Here is a 17,155-nt window from a genome sequence, read left to right on the forward strand (position 1 = left end):
CCAAACGACTCCTGCAGTCTTTGCTTGTGTATCCATGTTTCAAGCACCCAAAACAAACGCCCTTCTCCTTTAGAAACTGAATCTTGTCCTGTTGTGTCTTTCTTCTAAACTGAAAGCATTTTTCCAGAGTGTGATTGGTAAGATAGCAGAATATACATTTGAGCTGGTTACTGTGAGCTGTCATGTTTTCCATTTCTTTATGTCCATCCTTTGGTGCATTAATGCTGGTGGCAAATGTACCACTTTTCCTCTTCTGCTTAACTTGCATGGATAGCTTTGTATAGCTTGCTGGAGAAACATCATTAATATTTCCAAACAGAGGATCTGAAACAATTTTGACTTGTTTTTCAATGAAATTCACAAAATCAACAAACACTGCTCTGCTTCCAGTTTGTTCCAGTATGTCACATGCCACATTTCTCCACTTTTCCCTCAGCTTGTATGGGAGTTTCATTAAGATCGTCCTGAGGTTAGCTGGCATGTCCAACTCCTTCATATACTTTATATGATGTACTATATTGGAGCAACCTCGAAGGAACAAAGCAAATGACTGCAAAGCATTAACATCCTCAGGTTTTATTGAGGGCCAGTTGTTGATTTTGTCCATGTAAGCCGAAGAGATTTTATGTTCACTGCCAAAATGTTCAATCAAAAGCGTTTTTGCTCTTTGATAACCTGGTTCAGAGGGCATATGCTGACAACTTCTCACAATGTCTCTTGGTTGCCCTCTAGTGTACTGTTCTAGGAAGTACAGACAATCCACTGAAATTTTGAGTTTTATCCTCAATGCAATTTTCAAAGGCTCTGAGAAAAGATTTGAAATACCGGGGATCTCCATCAAATACAGGTATATTTCTCATAGGCAGAGCAGAGGCTGTGTTTTGTTGGACCAACAGCGCGGTTATTTCATTTTGACGCTGCATGATGTTCAAAATGTCCGGAGAATTGATGGATGGATTATCGTCACAAACATCTTGCAAACCCGGTGATTGTGTATCTTGCCTTTGAAACACAGGAATGACATTAGGTATGGGTAGTTGTTTTACAACATGTTTGGGTTGAACACCAACAGGGACAGAATTTAACAAGCGACTGGAGGTAGGTTCAGAGCTTTTATTGGCGGGCACATAGCGTTCAGCATTCGGATTTAGTTCATATGTCCTTTGAGTTTCTGACCTTTTCAAGTAAGAATTCATGCCATCTGATGTTTGAGATGCACATCTTGACACTTTAGAGCCACACTTTGAGCTTACTTCCAGAACCTCCAATTTCGCATTTGTCACCTTTAATTCTGCCTCCAGAGCAAGTTGTTCCTTTTCTCTCCTTAAATGTTCCCGTTTCTTCCGTAAGTCCTCTTGTTCAAGTCGTATTTGTTCCTCCTGATCCTCCAAAATATGCCTTTGTTTTAGAGCAGCCATGCGTTCCTGTAACGCTGCTCTTTCTGCTTGCACTAATATTTTTGCAGATGCACTGGATGAAGTCTTTGACAGTTTAGAACCAGCCTTTGAACGCGTTTCAGAACCTTTATTGGATACACTGTCCTCAGGCCCAATATCAGTTGGATTATCAGGTGGTTTAATTGGAAGTTCATATGAATGGCCTGTGTTTGATAACCAACCTTTGACGTCATCAATAAAGCTTGAAAAACACTTTTCCTTTTGTTCAAAATATTTATCTTGTTTCTCCTTCTCGTCCTGAGGTATGTCCAGTGACACAAATGACAAATGATGTTGTTTTGCCTCATCAACACATATTATTATTTGATCCAAAAGAGACTTGACTGCATCAATATTGTCTGCAGAATGCATCAACTTATCCATCTGATTCATGTACGATTTGGCTCGTCTGCATTGCACCGATCTCTTTTCCTGACACGTTTGCATAAAAAACATCATTCCTTTAGCAGTAAAACTTGCGCGTCTTCTTGTAGGAAGCGCCGTGTCGCTTGTGGCTTTAGATGCAACGTCAGACATTTTACCCTTTGTTGATGTTGGTCATGTACACACACAGTTGCTTGCAAAGAGTGTGTAAAGCACATACCTTGTGGAACTTCATTTGTTGCGGTGGTTGCCTTTGTGCACGGAATTGAATGAACGCAGTAGCTGTTGTTGCGCGCGGCTGTGCGCATCACCTGTGAAGGCTTTGGGCCTTTGCGAATTCAAATCGCAGCAAATAATACCCTCCACTCCGTAGTGCAGCTCCAGCGCTCCAGTAGCTTCACCGTTATCCAGTACGGTGTCCAGGGAAATTTTACACTGTCGGATGGGTCGTATTATTCGATGTTTGCACTGCATCCAGCCCCCTGGCTCCGTCACTCCTAGGCCCTTTCCTTTGTCTCCCACATCCAGGTGAATAATCCACTTTCGAAACGGCAATCAGCAAACGACAAGTCCAGTATCCACGCAAACCCACAATATATCCAGGGCAGGTTTTTTACTTAATGTAGTGGCTATTTGTCCATAAACTTAAACAAAAACAAATAATAACAAACTTCTCAAATGGCCACTTGAGGCTACGTCATGGTTAGGCTTTACGCAGGTTCAGAGGTACCAAAGCAAGATAATGTCCATAACAAGACTGAGTTTGAGGAGGTTTATTCACACACATAAGCAAGCTTACAGACATTTCTGCTGCCTCTCTCACGCTGGTAAAAAACCATATGCCCTCGTGCCTGCGGCACCTCTCACCTTGACCTACTTATGCAAATGAACATAACACCATGTGACCAACAAACGACAATGCAAGTAAAGCATAACTACAAAATAAACCAAATTAACTTTAACAAATAAATTGGGCTATAAATTAACTCAAACCCAAAATAAACAAAAATAAGAATATAGCTCCAACACTTATGTTGGTACAACCAGGCTATACGTTATGGTAGGCTACTGAATGATAACACAAGTTGATGTTCTGGACCTTTTGCTTTGTGAAATTTTCTCTAACTGGACCTCTTTGAACTTTAATTAAATAGCCCTGCTGTACTGTCTCCAGACACCTCAATCAACAAGGGTCTTATGTTGATGATACTACTAGACCATTGTTCATTGAGGTGATTTTGGAGACACTAAAGCTTCTAACAGTAAAGTTATTGAATATTAAATTCCCCAAATCTACATTTCTATGAAGTAGTGTTGTATCACCAGCAGGATACCGCTGATGTGTGGGGTGATTTTGTAGACATGACAACTTATCAGTGTAGATATTGAATCGGGGACTTTATATCCAAATGTACCAAACTGATTCACAGGGATCTCTCCAAACTGCTGATTAGTCCAAAGTGAGGACTATGGGAGTGATCGACTGTATCGATGGTAAAAACACTGCAGATGTCAGTAAATGGTCCAGATGTGCATGTTGTCTGCTTTGTGTCCTCATGGTGTTTAATGTGTTTGTACTTACATACAGCCTATAGGGAGACAGGCTGAGGTGTTGGAACACAGAGTGGAGACACTGTTAGCTGCACCATCCAGTACATGTAAAATGTGAGTGAACTGTGTTACTGTAGCTGTACAATATAAAGCTGGACAACATGTTTCAGATTTACTGGCTGTATTTCCTACCTGTCACACACAGACAACACACCAGCTGAGCTGTAACAACAAGAACACCTGAACTGAAGTCCAGAAGATGGAAGAGGAGGACAGAGCAGAGTCTGCAGGATCCAGCTGTCTGTCTATGAAGAGTGACTTGTCCAAAGATGAACCTCCATACCTCAGTCCTGAACCTGGACCCTCAGACACAGGATCCAGCTGTCTGTCTATGAAGAGTGACTTGTCCAAAGATGAACCTCCATACTTCAGTCCTGAACCTGGACCCTCAGACACAGGATCCAGCTGTCTGTCTATGAAGAGTGACTTGTCCAAAGATGAACCTCCATACTTCAGTCCTGAACCTGGACCCTCAGACACAGGATCCAGCTGTCTGTCTATGAAGAGTGACTTGTCCAAAGATGAACCTCCATACTTCAGTCCTGAACCTGGACCCTCAGACACAGGATCCAGCTGTCTGTCTATGAAGAGTGACTTGTCCAAAGATGAACCTCCATACTTCAGTCCTGAACCTGGACCCTCAGACACAAAGTAAGAGACTGTTTTTACTGTAAACTGAGCTGAGGGAAGATGACGATGAAGACAAAATGTTGTGCTAAAAGAACTGTTAGTGCAGATACTGTTTCAAACTAAGATGGAACACCTGAACCTCCATTTCAGAATTTACACTTCAAGAAAATGTTCCTATATTTTTGCCCTCACGTTGACGTCACTGTAAAGATTTAGAAGGATTCAGAATCTGAAAGAATCTGCTTCAGATGGGTCATTTTCTCCTATTTGTCCTCTAAACACTGAGCTGTTTGGCTCTTCCTCAGATCAGCTGTTCTGATCCACCAGATGCATCTTGAATCACTTCAGATCATAATTGTGCAACATGTGGTGAAAAAGCATTTGTAGTTCAGCTTTGCTCACCTTGATGAACACTTTGCTTTGAATCATTAGTAAGTGGAAAAGACAGGAAAAGCTGTTAATTAGTGTTTCTGAAATCAGGAGAGCTGAAATAAAGAACAATCATCTTCATTACTGACTGAAAGCTGAATTCAAGCAGAAAAGTAACAACACTTTTCCTGTTCTCTGTGGCCATCTGAGCTTCTACACAGTGTCAGCCAGATCTGGATATTTACAACAACAAGCAACAAATCATTTTAGTTCTAAAGAAATGTATAATAAGGGAGCAGGAACACAGGAGATCTGGCCCAAATACAGACAACAGAGGCAGAGTATGTACTGTTCAGAGATTTAATAATGTCAACTGGGGCAAGAAACTGACAGGCTGGTGAATTGGCCGGCAGAGATAAAAAAAAAAAAAGCAGGAAAGAAGTCCAAGGAGCAAACGGATCCAGTAGGGAGCTTGCAAGAATCAAAAGTCCAAAAACAGGCAGTTCAACAGCACAAGGAAATATATAGTCCAGGAGGAAACTAACACGAGGGACAGGGCTTGAACTGCAGACAAAATACACTGAGGAACAGGCAAGACTAAATATACTAGTGAGCACAAGATAATGAGACACAGGTGAACTTAATCAGGGAGGAGCAGACAATCAAACAAGGGGGAAGCCAAGTGACCCAAAACCAGATGAGAGGAAAATACCAAAGTAAAACAGGAAACACAAAGACACAAGAGGAAGCATTTAACATAATAAAACAGGAAATAATAACCCTCAAAGCCAAAACCATGACAACATGTCTTCACAGAGAGAGGAAGAGGAGTCATGTTTCTGTGGAGGAGCAGCCGTCCTGCTGTGCTTTGTGTCAGGACGTCCTGAAGGATCCAGTCTCTACCAGCTGTGGACACTGGTTCTGCAGACGGTGCATCACCTCATACTGGGACCAGTCTGCTTCATCAGGACACTCCTCCTGTCCCCAGTGTGGAGAAAGATCCAGAACCAGAGCTGGACTGCAGACAGCCAGTCAGAGCAGATCTGTACAAAGTAAGACTGTCCATCTGTCTGCTGATGTCCTCATGTCTGAAAACAGGATTCTTGGCTTTCTTTGCCTCGCAGCATTTAAAATGTTGCTGTCTCAGCCAATCAGAAACATTTTCAATATAATTGGTTGTTTTTATATTGGTGCTAATGAATAATTCCTACTAATGATTCTTTCTTCTGTGACAGTGGATGGCAGTCTGCAGGAGGTTTTAGATGAACATAAGATCAGTCTGAGGAGGAGATGTGAACGTGTGACTGAAGGAAGTGATGAAACAGGAAGTGGAACCCTCCTCAACAGGATCTACACTGAGCTCTACATCACAGAGGGACAGAGTGAAGAGGTTAATACCCAGCATGAGGTGAGGCAGCTTGAGACAGCTTCCAAGAAGAAGACCCTCCATGACACTCCAATCAGGTGCCAGGACATCTTTAAAGCCTTACCTGGCCAACAGAGAGCCATCAGAGTGGTTCTGACCAACGGCGTCGCTGGCGTTGGAAAAACCTTCTCGGTGCAGAAGTTCACTCTGGACTGGGCAGAGGGCTCGGAAAACCAAGATGTCGGTCTGCTGGTTCTGCTCTCGTTCAGGGAGCTGAACTTGATCAAAGATGAGCGGCACAGTCTCCTCACGCTGCTCCATGTTTTCCATCCAACATTACAGAAGGTCCCAGCAGAGAAGCTCGCCGTCTGGAAACTGTTGTTCATCTTTGACGGCCTGGATGAAAGCAGACTTTCATTGGATTTCAACAACAGTGAGGTTGTGTCTGATGTCACAGAGAAGTCATCAGTCAACCTGCTGCTGACAAACCTCATCGAGGGGAATCTGCTTCCCTCGGCGCTCGTCTGGATAACTTCCAGACCTGCGGCGGCCAATCAGATCCCTCCTTCGTGTGTTGGCAGGGTAACAGAAGTACGAGGCTTCACTGACGCCCAGAAGGAGGAGTACTTCAGGAGGAGAGTCAGTGATGAAGAGCTGTCCAGCAGAATCATCTCACACATCAAGACCTCCAGGAGCCTCCACATCATGTGTCAGATCCCAGTCTTCTGCTGGATCACTGCTACAGTTCTGGAGCACATGTTGACTACAGAGCAGAGAGGAGAGCTGCCCAAGACCCTGACTGACCTGTACTCACACTTCCTGCTGGTTCAGATAAAGAAGAAGAAGCAGAAGTACGATGAGGGACATGAGACGAGTCCACAGGAGCTGACGGAGGCTGACAGGGAGGTTCTTCTGAAGCTGGGGAGGCTGGCGTTTGAACAGCTGGAGAAAGGAAACATCATGTTCTACCAAGAAGACCTGGAGCAGTGTGGTCTTGATGTCACAGAGGCCTCGGTGTACTCAGGAGTTTGTACAGAGATCTTCAAAAGAGAGAGTGTGATCTTCCAGAAAACAGTCTACTGCTTTGTTCATCTGAGCGTTCAGGAGTTTCTGGCTGCAGTCTACATGTTCCACTGTTACACCAGCAGGAACAAAAAGGGACTGGAGGACTTCCTGAGGAAAGACTGGGACAGTGATTCATTCATTGATGAAGACGAAGATGAAGATGAAGACAAAGATGAACACGATGATGAAGACGACGGCGACGACAGACGGGATAATGACAATGATTCATCCCTGGATGTCTTCCTGAGGCGTTCCATGGAGAAATCTCTCCTAAGTAAAAATGGCCACCTGGACCTGTTTGTTCGCTTCCTTCATGGCCTCTCTCTGGAGTCCAACCAGAGACTCTTAGGAGACCTGCTGGGTCGGACAGACAACAGTCCAAAAATCCTCCAGAGAGCCATCAACAACCTGAAGGAGATGAACATGTACATGATCTCTCCTGACAGAAGCATCAACATCTTCCACTGTCTGACGGAGATGAACGACCACTCAGTACATCAGGAGATCCAAGAGTTCCTGAAGTCAGAGAACAGATCAGAGAAGGAACTCTCTGAGTTCCACTGCTCAGCTCTGGCCTACATGCTGCAGATGTCAGAGGAGGTTCTGGATGAGTTGGACTTGAAGAAGTACAACACATCAGATGAGGGACGACAGAGACTGATTCCAGCTGTGAGGAACTGCAGAAAGGCTCAGTAAGTCCAGATGTGATTATCAACACTGTAAAGCTGAAGCATCAGTATTACAGTAAAGATACACACTTTACACACTCGCTCAATATAAAACCTCCACACTATAAAAGTTTCCTAAACTAGTATTAAAGCTGCTTATTGAAATAATTCTACATGTGTTAAACTCCAAATGTCTACAAACATCATTTCTGTGTTTCTATCCATCAAGTTAGTGACACAAGTATCTTCTATAATCTTCTGTCTTTCTTTGGGTGATGGAGGCTTGATACAAATCCAGCAGGAAAACTTGAGGATTAAGAGTTTGTGCTGAAAATGTTTTGACAGTCATCATTTTATCCCAGCAGTCTTTTTATTTTTCCACTGATCCAGTGTCTGCACTCTGTTTCTATACTGTGTCTGTTTCTTGTTCTTCTTCTACACAGACATGTCGTATCTGTGATCTGCTGGAGCTAACGGCACTTGAAGCTTTCATGCAGTTATTGCTCTTCTAGTTTTTCTCTGCAGTTTGGGAGCTATTTTATAGGAAGGACTGTTCTGTCCATTTTCTCTAATTATTGTTTGATTTGAGAGGATGTGAGGGGAGGCCATCCTCCCTCTTGAAGAGAGAACAGATCATCCCCCTCCCCATCCTCATTAAATAAAAGGTGTCATTTCACATTGTTTAGTTCCAACAATGAATGTCTCTTCATGTGTTTTGCTGCATTAGAAATTGATTTAGAAACAGTAAGGAAGCTCTCTCTCTGGTAGGATTTGAATGGACTGGTCTGTAAACTGGTAAATTCCAAAGATACTTTAGTAATGTTCACTGATAGAGCGTTTTTAAAGCATAATGTGAGAAATGTTTACCAAGACAAATTGTCAGACAATGTGTTTCCTTTCTGCACCATTTCACAGAAGCAACATTAAAGCTAGATATGCAGAGAAAACAGCAGCACATGTGATGCCCACTAGCACATTTTTGTGACTGGAATTATTTACGCACAACAAGGGACATATGCTCGGTCTTGTTCTTTCTCATGTTATAACCATTAATAATGTCTACATCGGAGATGTATTTGTTAGTGATCACAAATGCATCTTATTTGATCTTGTTTGTGATGAGGATCCTCTGCCTGCTAAACGAGTGTCCTGCTCACGTTTGATTAACCAGCTTTGTGAAATTTTCAGCCGCATTTGACTCAAGCTCGGTTCTTATTTCGAATGAAGTGGACCCTTGTGCATAGGCGTTTAATGATCACTGCACCCTGCTGTTGGACAAAGTGGCGCCTCTTAACACTAGAGAAATTCCCTCAGTTAATACATCCCTCTGGATGAGTGACGCTATTCACAGCTTGAGGCGTGAACTGAGCATTTATGGAAGCCGACTCAGCTACAAGTCCACTGCCTGCATCTTAAAGCACTCTTAATAGACTTAAACAAAATGATCAAGGATGCTAGAGCCTCTTATTTTACTAATCTGATATCCGCCTGTAAAAAAGAAAATCCTACAGCTCTGTTTGAGACTATTAACAACATTGTTTCTCCTGCTGCATGTATTGTCCCTGTATTTTCAAATGCTGACTGCAACCACTTTTTGTCTCATTTTATGGACAAGGTTAGAGCTGTCAGGGCAGGCATTGTTCCATCAGCAAACCCCCATATAGTTAAACATCACAGACTTTCAATACTGGACTCCTTCTGCCCCATTACTCTGAATGACATCATTAAGTTAGTGGGCATATTTATTATATTTCACCCACATCTTTGCATTTAAAAGCCATACATCTACTTGGCCCATGTTTGGTTTCAACTTTAAACTTATCTCTTTAGCTGGGCCAGGTCCCCAGCTGTTTTAAGCATGCTGTTGTTCAGCTTACATTGAAAAAGAACTTTCTTGATGAAGCTTCATTTAGAAACTATAGGCCTATTTCTAAATTGCCTTTTCTTTCTAAAATTCTAGAAATGGTTGTTGCGAACCAGCTAAATAATGTTTTGGATTCTCATAATATCTTTGATAAGTTTCAGTCTGGTTTTCATAAAAACCATTCAACTTAGACTGCCCTCCTTAGGGTCTCAATTGATATTTTGATGGCTGCTGATGGGGGTAAATGTTCTGTAGATCTCAGTGCAGCATTTGATACTGTTGGTCACTGCACTCTTGATTGATAGACTGAAAACAACTGTGGGCATTACTGGATCAGCTCTGGACTGGTTTTCCTCCTATCTTTCAGACGGGGAGTTTCTGTGTCCATAGGAACATATACGTATGTGTTTTTTAGGTAAAAATGAAAATGCAATTATTTTCATTTTCACATACTTGTGTGAGCTTTTTTGGACCATTAAAATGAAAATGGAAACAGCATTTGACATTTCATTTTCAAAGACTTAACCTGCACTATAGTGGACTTTATTCAAATGCAATGAGTGATACAGCGCCCCCGGTGTATTGTATTTACAGGTCCATGTGCTCATGGTCTTTTAAAGGTTCAGTGTGTAATATTTCTGAGGATCTATCAACATAAATGCTATTTAAGATCTATAATTATGTTTTCAGTGGTGTATAAAGACCTTATATAATAAACCATTATGTTTGTATTACCTTAGAATGAGACATTTATATCTACATAACCGCAGGCATCCCCTTCCGTGGATGTCGCCACGTTGCATCGTCATGTTTCTACAGTAGCTGAAAATGGACAAACAGTGCTACAGAGCACGTTCCGCGTTTTTATATACAGTCTATGGTTTCGTCACTAAGTTCTTCTGGTTTTACTTCTGGTAGAATTCAGGCAGTGCAGACACTCATCACTATGCTGAATACATACGTTAGAAGAAGAAGTTGTAGTAATAATATACTGCAGGGGTCTGCAAATAAGTTTTGAATTGGAGCAATATCTTCAACTATTAGATTGTGGATGAGAATATAAGCCATAATATTACTTCAACCAGGTGTCTACTTTGGTTAGCTCAGTTGGTAATCTGCAGGGCTCTCAACCCAAGGATTGATAGTTCAATCTCACCTTGGGAAATCTGCAGTGAATGTTTCTGAGATCACAGCATGTGCTGCACTGTTTTTGTTTCGGTGTTTGATCCGCATCCATCAAACTACAGACTTTTTTGCATTTCCCTAGTATCTCCAGTCAGAGGACATTTAGGGGAATCACGTTTTCTGAGGCTCTTTCAGAGGTGTGTCAAGCAGAATACAGACTCTTAATGTCGTTCAGAATTTTTCAGAATAAAAGCTCAGTTCAACTTCAAACAGAAGATTGCAATAAGCAAGCTTTCTCGCGCCTTTTTTTGTAGGCAAAACCACTAAAGAGGAAGTGATTATGTGAGTAACTGTTGCCGCTGTTAAAGCACCATAATCTGGTAGTGGGCCAGATATTATTGTTGGTGGGCAGTTTTAGCGAGGGTCCATAATCACAGAGAGAATTACTGTGTTTCCCTTGTCAATGTTTGTATAAACTTTATTTAATATGTGGTTTATTTTTAACTGTGGTGCAGAAACAGTGACAGTGTTTCACACTATTGGCTTACATTTTTCATGTTGTCTGTCAGTGGCAAAGTCGCAATAATATATGGTTTTACTGAATAATTAAGTAAATATAATTTCTTAATAAATACCTAAAGAAACCTAATTTTTGACTGGCCACTCTCTGCTGTCTCCTTTTGTGCTGTGTCAGACACTGTAGCTGTCCTACCCTCTTTGAAAGGTTAGGCGGCAGTGGTAGACTGGACAGTGTGTTGCAATTCACAACCCTCACCACTAGATGCCACTAAATCTCACCACTAGATGCCACTAAATTTCACCACTAGATGCCACTAAATCTCACACACTGAACCTTTAAGGGCAAATGTAAAATCAAAATGCCATTTCCTAACTATGTGAAAATGAAAATGAGAACAGCATTTGACATTATATTTTCTAAGACTTACTCTGCTCTATAGTGGACTTTATTCAAATTCAATGAGTGAAACAGCACCCCCAGTCTTCTAGTTAATATGAGTTTGAATTTGATTGATTCATTCTGAACACAGCCACATCCCCAGATATAAGAGGGTGTGCACACTTATGCAACCAGGTTATTGTAAGGTTTTTATTTTTCATTTTCCCCCTCGAGGATTTCAGTTTGTTTTTCAATTGAATTGTTCATGTTATAGGTCACATTAAATGTAGAAAAAGTTCTGACATGATTTATCTTTGTGTCATTATTTTACATCACAAGAACCTGGCATTTTAACAGGGGTGTGTAGACTTTTTATATCCACTGTATCTTTTAGCCCTGATAGGCTAGACAAGCTGTCCTTGTTGCACAATTGCTTAGCCTCCATTAACAAATGGTTGGCAGACAACTTTTTGCAACTAAATCCAGACAATACTGAGGTGATTTTGCCCCAGACATTACCTCTAAGACTAGGCAGGCGATTGGGGCTCTATCATCCTCTGACTGTAATGTTTTATGTTTTTCCATCTCAGGAACATTGCTAAGATTAGTGGTTTCTAAAGAAGAGATGGAGATGCTTGTTCATGCTTTTATTTCTTCTCGTCTGGATTATTGTAATGTACTGTACACTTGTTTAAACAAATCCTCCATGGACCAACTGCAAGTTGTACAGAATGCAGACCAACAGTACATTGCACATTACTCCTGTGCTCAAGGCTCTTCATTGGATTCCGATTGGTTTTAAAGTGCATTTTAAAATTTTAACCATTACTTATATAGACTTGCGTGGTCAAGCTCCCTCTTACATCCAAGATCTATTGCACACACACATTTCTGGTCGCTCTCTGAGGTCTTCAGGAAAAGACCTTTTAACTGTTCCCAGAACATGTTTTAAAACAACTCTCTGGAACTCTCCCTTTAGCTTTGAGAGCCTTGGATTCTGTGGAAACTTGTAGAAAACACCTTAAGACACATCCTTTTGTATTTTCTATGTTGTTGTTGTTATTTGTTTTATTCTTTTTTTTTTTTTTTACTGTGAATCACTTTGTGAAAGGTTTACTTACTTGATTTGATGGTGTTTCATAATTTGAGATTATATCTGTATGTTTCCTCATTTGAAAAGGACTTTATTTGCGGTTTATATGAGTAATATGGTTTGGAAACCAAAATGTTAAATCTGCTGCAGCAGTTTGTGGACAGTAGGTGGCGCTGTGAGACTGTGGTTTACCCAGGGACTGTAATCAAGAGCGCATGCTCCGCTGGTTTTCCTCCTAAATGAGGAGATTTCAGCCGCGACAGGCCACGTCTCCCTGTCTCATCATTCTTTCCTGTATTTCAGGACAAATCCAACAGTTTCTGGGTGCTGCAGGGAGGTACCTGTAACACACACATTTCCACTGTGGCTTTCATTGAATGTGCAGCCACAGTCTTTGTGTATTTAGCAGCTGGTTTCCTCAGACAGCAGCTCATTACACAGTCAGCTGCTGGGACGGCCTCCAGGTTCATTCTGCCAGTGAAGGAGAGCTCAGCAGGTTCAGTTCAGTGGAGGGATTTTATCATCACCGAGCTCAGAGAAGAAATGTTAAACAGCTGAACTCCACTTGAGGAAAAACTATTACCAATAAAATGGTAATAATACAGTCTTTAGTACTAATTATACTATCAATGCAACAGGAGTCATTAAATTAATTTAATGGCAGATGAAAAGCAGATGGAGTGACATAAGATGCGTCAAAGATGCACAAAACACACACAAGCATATGACTGAGGTAAATTCATTTTAACATCACGTTAAAATAAAGTTTAACAAACACAACACAGCACCCTGTTAATCACAATATGACATGTTCACATTACAGTCATTTGACACTTTTGTCCAAAGCAGTAATAATGTGGTTCATTATGTTGCCCAAGGACACTTAGACATGTTGACAGGAGCTCAAGTTTCAAACCACAAACCTTGTGATCAATGGCTGAGCAGCTGAGCAGCTTAGCTGCAGCCGCTCATGTTAATGTGCTTTGTCTATTTTTAGAATAAAGTGTCAGATTTTATTGTTTTTTTATATTTTATATTCTCTGTCATCACAGACTTTTCGACTGTGGACTCTCAGAGACTCACTGTGAAGTCATGGCCTCAGCTCTGAAGTCCAACCCCTCCCATCTGAGAGAGCTGGACCTGAGTAAAAACTATCTGGAGGATTCAGGAGTGAAGCTGCTGTCTGCTGGACTGGAGAGTCCAAACTGTAGACTGGAGACTCTGAGGTCAGTTCATGTGTTCTGCTCTTGTCCAGTGTATCTACCAAATTAAAATCCATAAAAGAAGTTTTAAATTTCCTTCAGTTCTCTTGTTTTCTGGGTTTGTCTGAGCACAAACCACAACAGCTCTTTTTAAAAGTTTGTGGGTATTTTTAATGGAATTTAGTCTGAACTCAAAGTGGATTCATGTTGATGCAGTTCTAAAGACGACTGAGGATGAAGCTCAGTCAGTCAGCTGTGTTTTGATGGAGATGACAGTGGTGATGAGGAGAGTCTAAATCTGTGCTTTGAAATGAGCATCAGAAGTGCTGGGACAGGTGGTAAAGAGCTCTGCAAGGTTTTGGATTTACTAAAAGTCTTATTCATTTCATAAAGTCTTTTTATTTCATATCTGCCATATTGGAATTCTATAGAAAACATCTGTCTTAGTATTTTTCATAAAGTGAGACATGATTTTTATGAATTAGAAGAAACAGAAGAGAATGAAAGTAACAAAAGTACTAACATGTCTGATTTGTTCATTATTCCAGACTGACTTGAGATCAGCAACATGTTATTGATCTGTGTCGACATGAATAGGTGTATGAATGTTGCGCTGACATTTGGATGATGTCTGTAGAAGGCTGACATTATGATGATCCACAATAACACAATGACAAAGTCCCTCTACTCATTTTAGGGAAAAGCTCATTGATTAGGACATAGTAATGTTGAGCTCCACATTTAAAACTGGAACACGTGATTAGATTAGAAATGGATTTTTATCTCCATCATTTATTCTTTATTCAGATTGAGGGGCTGCGGATTGTCAGAAATCAGCAGTGCTTTTCTGGCCTCAGCTCTGAAGTCCAACCCCTCCCATCTGAGAGAGCTGGACCTGAGTAACAACTACAAGCTGCAGGATTCAGGAGCGAAGCTGCTGTGTGGTTTTCTGGAGAGTCCACACTGCAGACTGGAGACTCTGAGGTCAGACATGATTTATGTTTAATATTTAGGCAAGAATATTTGTTTATTTATTAAGTTTAGCTGTCCTTAAAATGACATGACACAACAATGACATTATTTTGAAGGCGAGCTGTCTCTATACCCGGTTTCAGTTTCTTGTTCAATTTCCATTGTACAAGATGGATAATGGAACAAGCCGATGCTTTTGTGCACTAAATTGCATTGCACATCTTCATTCAATGCGACAATAACACAGCATAGTGCTAACATTTTTTTGGCAGCATCGGCTCTAGAAAAATGAACTCCGACTGTTCAATATAAATTTATATTAGTAGGAGGTAGTTAGTAGCAAGTAGGACAATGAAATTAGGAAATACCTATACTGGCTGTTTTCATCACACAATGTGAACAACTGCAGATGAATTATAATTCATGCATGGACCCTTAAACTCTTGATTTTCAGCTTCCATTCCACATCATGTTTTTAAAGAAATGATAATAAAACGACATGAATTCAATGAAGAAATAAATAATCTCTATTTCAACTATCAGACAATAACAAATATATTCAGTATTTGCTTTTTCCAACATTGTGATGAAGCTATATGATGCTTATACTGACTGAATAGTTTAAAGTGAAGAAGCTTTGATTTGATAACTCCACTATTCCTAAAAGAAATATTGTAGATTTCTTTTGTTCACATTTCCCCAAAGTTCATCCTGACAAATTTGGTATCTTTGGAAACTCTTTGATCTTGAGTGGAATCTTAAATCAGTTTCTGTGGGTTTTTCTTTGTGTTTGGCTGCACAGCATGAGTTTGTATAGATGGAGCCACTGGTGGAGCTGCAGAGTTTAAGAGGTGAAGTTACTACGTCTTTATTGAAGTAGCAGCATGTTGTCATTAATATTAATGAGAGCTCTTTTTACCTTTTTTGTATTTTACTGTTTGAACCTGCATCCTGTTGGGTTCAGGTGTTTGGAGTTTCCATTTTCTAAACTTCTACATTCTAAACCTTCTACAGCTCTGAACAGATTATTAAACACTGAATGATTTCAAGCAGGAACATTGTCTTCTAAAGTCACATCATTTATTCTTTATTCAGATTGAGGGGCTGCAGGTTGTCAGAGATCAGCTGTGCTTCTCTGGCCTCAGCTCTGAAGTCCAACCCCTCCCATCTGAGAGAGCTGGACCTGAGTGACAACAAGCTGCAGGATTCAGGAGTGAAGCTGCTGTGTGGTTTTCTGGAGAGTCCACACTGCAGACTGGAGACTCTGAGGTAAGTTCACTGACTCTCTGTTACTATTGTAGACCTGATATGTTTAGTTAACAATTTAACCTAATTTCTGTTCATAACTTCCATCCATAAAGTTGTAAATGTTCTTTTGATCATATTTTCATATTTCTTGTACTATATTTAGTCTGCAGTGACAAAGACTTGTGTTTCTCAAAGAAACTATAGAAAATATCTGCTGTTAGTCATTAAAGTAAATGAATGTTTCTAATTTTTGGTAAATGGTCACATCTGTATATAGAAGATCCTCTGAACTAATATTTGTTTGAAACTGATCAAGTTTACTTGTTGAAGTAGTAACATTTCTTTGCTTTCTGTTAGTTTCAATGTGTTTTCACAAAGAATTTCTGATCACTGATATCAGAGATTGGGACTCGAGTTTGAGACTCGGACTCAAGTCCAACTTAAGTCGCATACACAGTAACTTCAGACTCGACTTGAGACTTGTCCTCAAAAGACTTCAAACTTGACCAATATTATATAGCTGCTGTACCGGAGGCTGCAGTTTCAGGACCCCCGCAATCCTGGGACTGCAGTTCTAAGACCGTATTTCTTTTGCAACAACTCCATCTGGTGGAGTAGTGGTGGTAATGCACAGCAACACGAAGGAGGTTAACCCTGTCTGCTGTGCGCAGCTGTAGGGTTAACTTGTATTGACATGCATATAATCTATAACTTAGGTTTAGGCACACACCCAGTGATGGTTGTGGTAAGGGTAATTGGATTCGGGGGGCTGTAAAGAGTCACTTAGCCAGCTAGCTAGCTGGCTAACTAGCCAGCCAGCTAGCTAGCTGGCAGGATCAAAGTAACCAAGGGTCCTGGAAATGCAGTTCCGGTCCTAGGATTGCGGTCCTGACTGCAGCGGTGTGACAGTTTAATGTATCGTCATGTAGATATATACTTCTGAATCTAGTTTGTAGGCTACATCGTTAGCTACACGATGATTCACAGGGACCTCTCCCACCTGCAAATTAGTTTAAAGCGAGGACTTCGAGCATGATCATGGAGGTGACTGTGTCGCTGTTCAAAACACTGCAAAATTTCAATAAACCGTCCAAATGTTCATGTTGTCTGTCTGATTTATGCTTCGGTCGGTTTACATCTATTCTTACTTACATAAGGGAAACAGGCTGAGGTGTTCAGATGGACCGCAAAGTGGAGACACTGTTAGCTGTGGCAGAGCTCCCA

At 40.9% G+C, this 17,155-nt stretch overlaps 1 protein-coding gene across 1 annotated transcript in view; it reads left to right on the plus strand.

Annotated features, from left to right (window-relative positions):
- The first annotated feature begins 1,442 nt into the window (after nucleotides 1-1,442).
- LOC119895439 (NACHT, LRR and PYD domains-containing protein 12-like) overlaps nucleotides 1,443-17,155 on the plus strand; it is a 61,466-nt gene continuing 45,753 nt past the window's right edge. Inside the window, exons 1-7 of the mRNA XM_038708574.1 lie at nucleotides 1,443-3,314; nucleotides 3,409-3,485; nucleotides 3,577-4,082; nucleotides 5,247-5,437; nucleotides 5,654-7,553; nucleotides 13,562-13,735; nucleotides 15,779-15,952. Of these exons, the coding sequence (XP_038564502.1) occupies nucleotides 3,631-4,082; nucleotides 5,247-5,437; nucleotides 5,654-7,553; nucleotides 13,562-13,735; nucleotides 15,779-15,952 (2,891 nt within the window). The 5' untranslated portion in view covers nucleotides 1,443-3,314; nucleotides 3,409-3,485; nucleotides 3,577-3,630. The remainder of the gene's footprint in view (nucleotides 3,315-3,408; nucleotides 3,486-3,576; nucleotides 4,083-5,246; nucleotides 5,438-5,653; nucleotides 7,554-13,561; nucleotides 13,736-15,778; nucleotides 15,953-17,155) is intronic.

Source organism: Micropterus salmoides, unplaced genomic scaffold, assembly GCF_014851395.1.
Source record: "Micropterus salmoides isolate LMB-PRFRI ecotype aquatic unplaced genomic scaffold, ASM1485139v1 Ms_hic_scaffold_9, whole genome shotgun sequence".
Taxonomy (NCBI): domain Eukaryota; kingdom Metazoa; phylum Chordata; class Actinopteri; order Centrarchiformes; family Centrarchidae; genus Micropterus; species Micropterus salmoides.